The sequence below is a fragment of the Emiliania huxleyi genome (genome assembly GCF_000372725.1).
Source record: "Emiliania huxleyi CCMP1516 unplaced genomic scaffold EMIHUscaffold_262, whole genome shotgun sequence".
NCBI classification, from domain to species: domain Eukaryota; phylum Haptophyta; order Isochrysidales; family Noelaerhabdaceae; genus Emiliania; species Emiliania huxleyi.
Window position 1 is genome coordinate 92,368 of NW_005200073.1, and position 1,993 is coordinate 94,360.

Genomic DNA, 1,993 nt, shown 5'->3' on the forward strand with positions numbered 1-1,993 from the left:
GTGTATCACGGCGCTGTGCAAAGCGATGGTCAGTTTGTTGTGATGAGCGACCACCCAAATCCGATTTGGAGCACGAACGGCTACAAGGGCGAAGTGCGAAATGGAGCACTTGGAGCACTTGCAGCACTTGCAGCGCTTGTGCGAAACGTGGTCTACCACTTCTCGCTGTCGAAGACGGGCTCACTGCGTTTGGAGCAGGTCGACAAGACAACGGGCTGGGTGCTGAGTCTGGTCTGGTCGAGCCCTCCAGATCGGGTCTCGAGGCCTGCGGGGACCGGCACTTACCATGCGCGGCTCGAGAGCGACGGGAACCTGGCGGTGTACTGGGCCGATCGGCGGCGGTCCCGTCGGCGCCGCCACCATCAAGGCACGTGCCTCTCGCTCGTGTGGCAGTCGATCCCGAACAAGGTGCATACGAAAGGGTGTATAAGGAAGAACTGCGACCTCAGTCTATCTCGCGAGCACTTCGCGTGCACCTCGTTTCCAGCCGCGGTGCCGGCGCTCTTGCAGGACGCATCAACCTTTACGCTCTTGATCAGCACGCACAGCCGGTTCGAGCTACTCTCCGAGCAGCTGTCGTACTACAGCGCGTCGCCGATGATCTCGACCATAGTCGTCACGTGGCACAACATGAACATTAAGGCACCGCCCGACGCCCGCGTCAATGGGACGTATATTCGGTTCGAAAGCCCAACCACGGACAGCCTCAACAACCGCTTTCAGCCCTTAGCGTACATTACGACCGAGGCCGTCTTCATCCTGGACGACGACATCAAGCTGCACCTGCAGGACATGCACAACATGTTCGCTGCCTGGAAGGAGAACAAGCAGAACCTCGTCGGGGCGTCGCCTCGCTGGGTCGATGGTGGTTCATCGGAGCCCGGGTCTGGCGGGCGTGCTTCCGCGCCGCACAACTTGGCCTACTTAACCCAAAGCGAGGCCTCACCGGACAAGTACGAAGGGTACAGCCTGATGCTGACGAGGACGATGATGATGCATCGTGACTATCTTCACCTCTACACGTGCGGCGGCAGCTCGACAGAGCTCGGCCTGCAAGTAGCGAGCCACTTCGACCAGCTTCGATCGCTCATCTTGTCGATCGTCGCGGCCGAATTCAATTGCGAGGACATCGGCATGAACTTCGTCGTGAACGCGGCGAGGTCCAGCGCCAACCCGCCAGGCGCCGACGCTGCGCCCCTTTTCGTACGGCCGCTGCACAGAATTGGCGACTTCGGAAAGATGGGCGACACGGGTCTGCACCAGAAGAAGTCGCATACAACGGCGCGGACGGACTGCTTGAACCAGATGAACCGAGCCTTTTGGCAGGCGACTGGCCAAAGCTTGCCTGTTCAGACGAGGGTCATTGATGCAATGCCGTCTAGCCTCAACTCGACGTCGACGGCGCTCATGCAGAGGCGGTATTCAGGGCTGAGCGTCCGCCTTCACGACGACTGCATGACGATCGAGCGCGGGGTCGACGGGGTCCACAAACAAGGGGGGTGCTCCTGGGATCTGCCGGCCCAGACGAAGTACAACGCGTATTACGTTCCTTCCGTGCACTGACGGGCGTATGATCTCGAGCGGGGCTGTTGGTGGTGCTCAACAGCACAGAGCTCTTTGGGACCGCGGCTGCATAGCATGCGGGTAGGCTCGGCTTCCTGAGTGAGCGCGGGGCGATGTGCAGGTAAGGTAAGGTAAGGTAAACTTCTCCACACACACACGAGGTGGTGGGGCAGGGGGGGCGACCCTCGCGCACTCTTGTAGCATGCAGGTTGCAGTCTGCATGGATTAGCCTCTGCATAGACGGGCTGATTTTACATTACGTATTTCTCGAAAATGATTTAATCTATAGCCCGGTCGAACACTGCCCAAACAAATAAATTCCCCCTTTGAGCTGAGAGGTTTTGGGATTTCGCTCCGAGCGACGGTCCAACGAGAATCGTCAAAATCAGGCAACAAGAGACCGGTAGCGCCAGCATGTCGGTGCGTCTTT

General features: G+C 59.1%; 1 protein-coding gene across 1 annotated transcript; it reads left to right on the forward strand.

The window, feature by feature from the left end:
- Positions 1-42: 42 nt before the first annotated feature.
- EMIHUDRAFT_79643 (hypothetical protein) lies at positions 43-1,833 on the forward strand (the record flags this gene model as incomplete). Its single annotated transcript, XM_005777298.1, has 1 exon — positions 43-1,833. One exon carries the CDS (start codon positions 43-45, stop codon positions 1,561-1,563), a length of 1,521 nt encoding a protein of 506 aa, XP_005777355.1. The 3' UTR covers positions 1,564-1,833.
- Between the last annotated feature and the right edge of the window lie 160 nt (positions 1,834-1,993).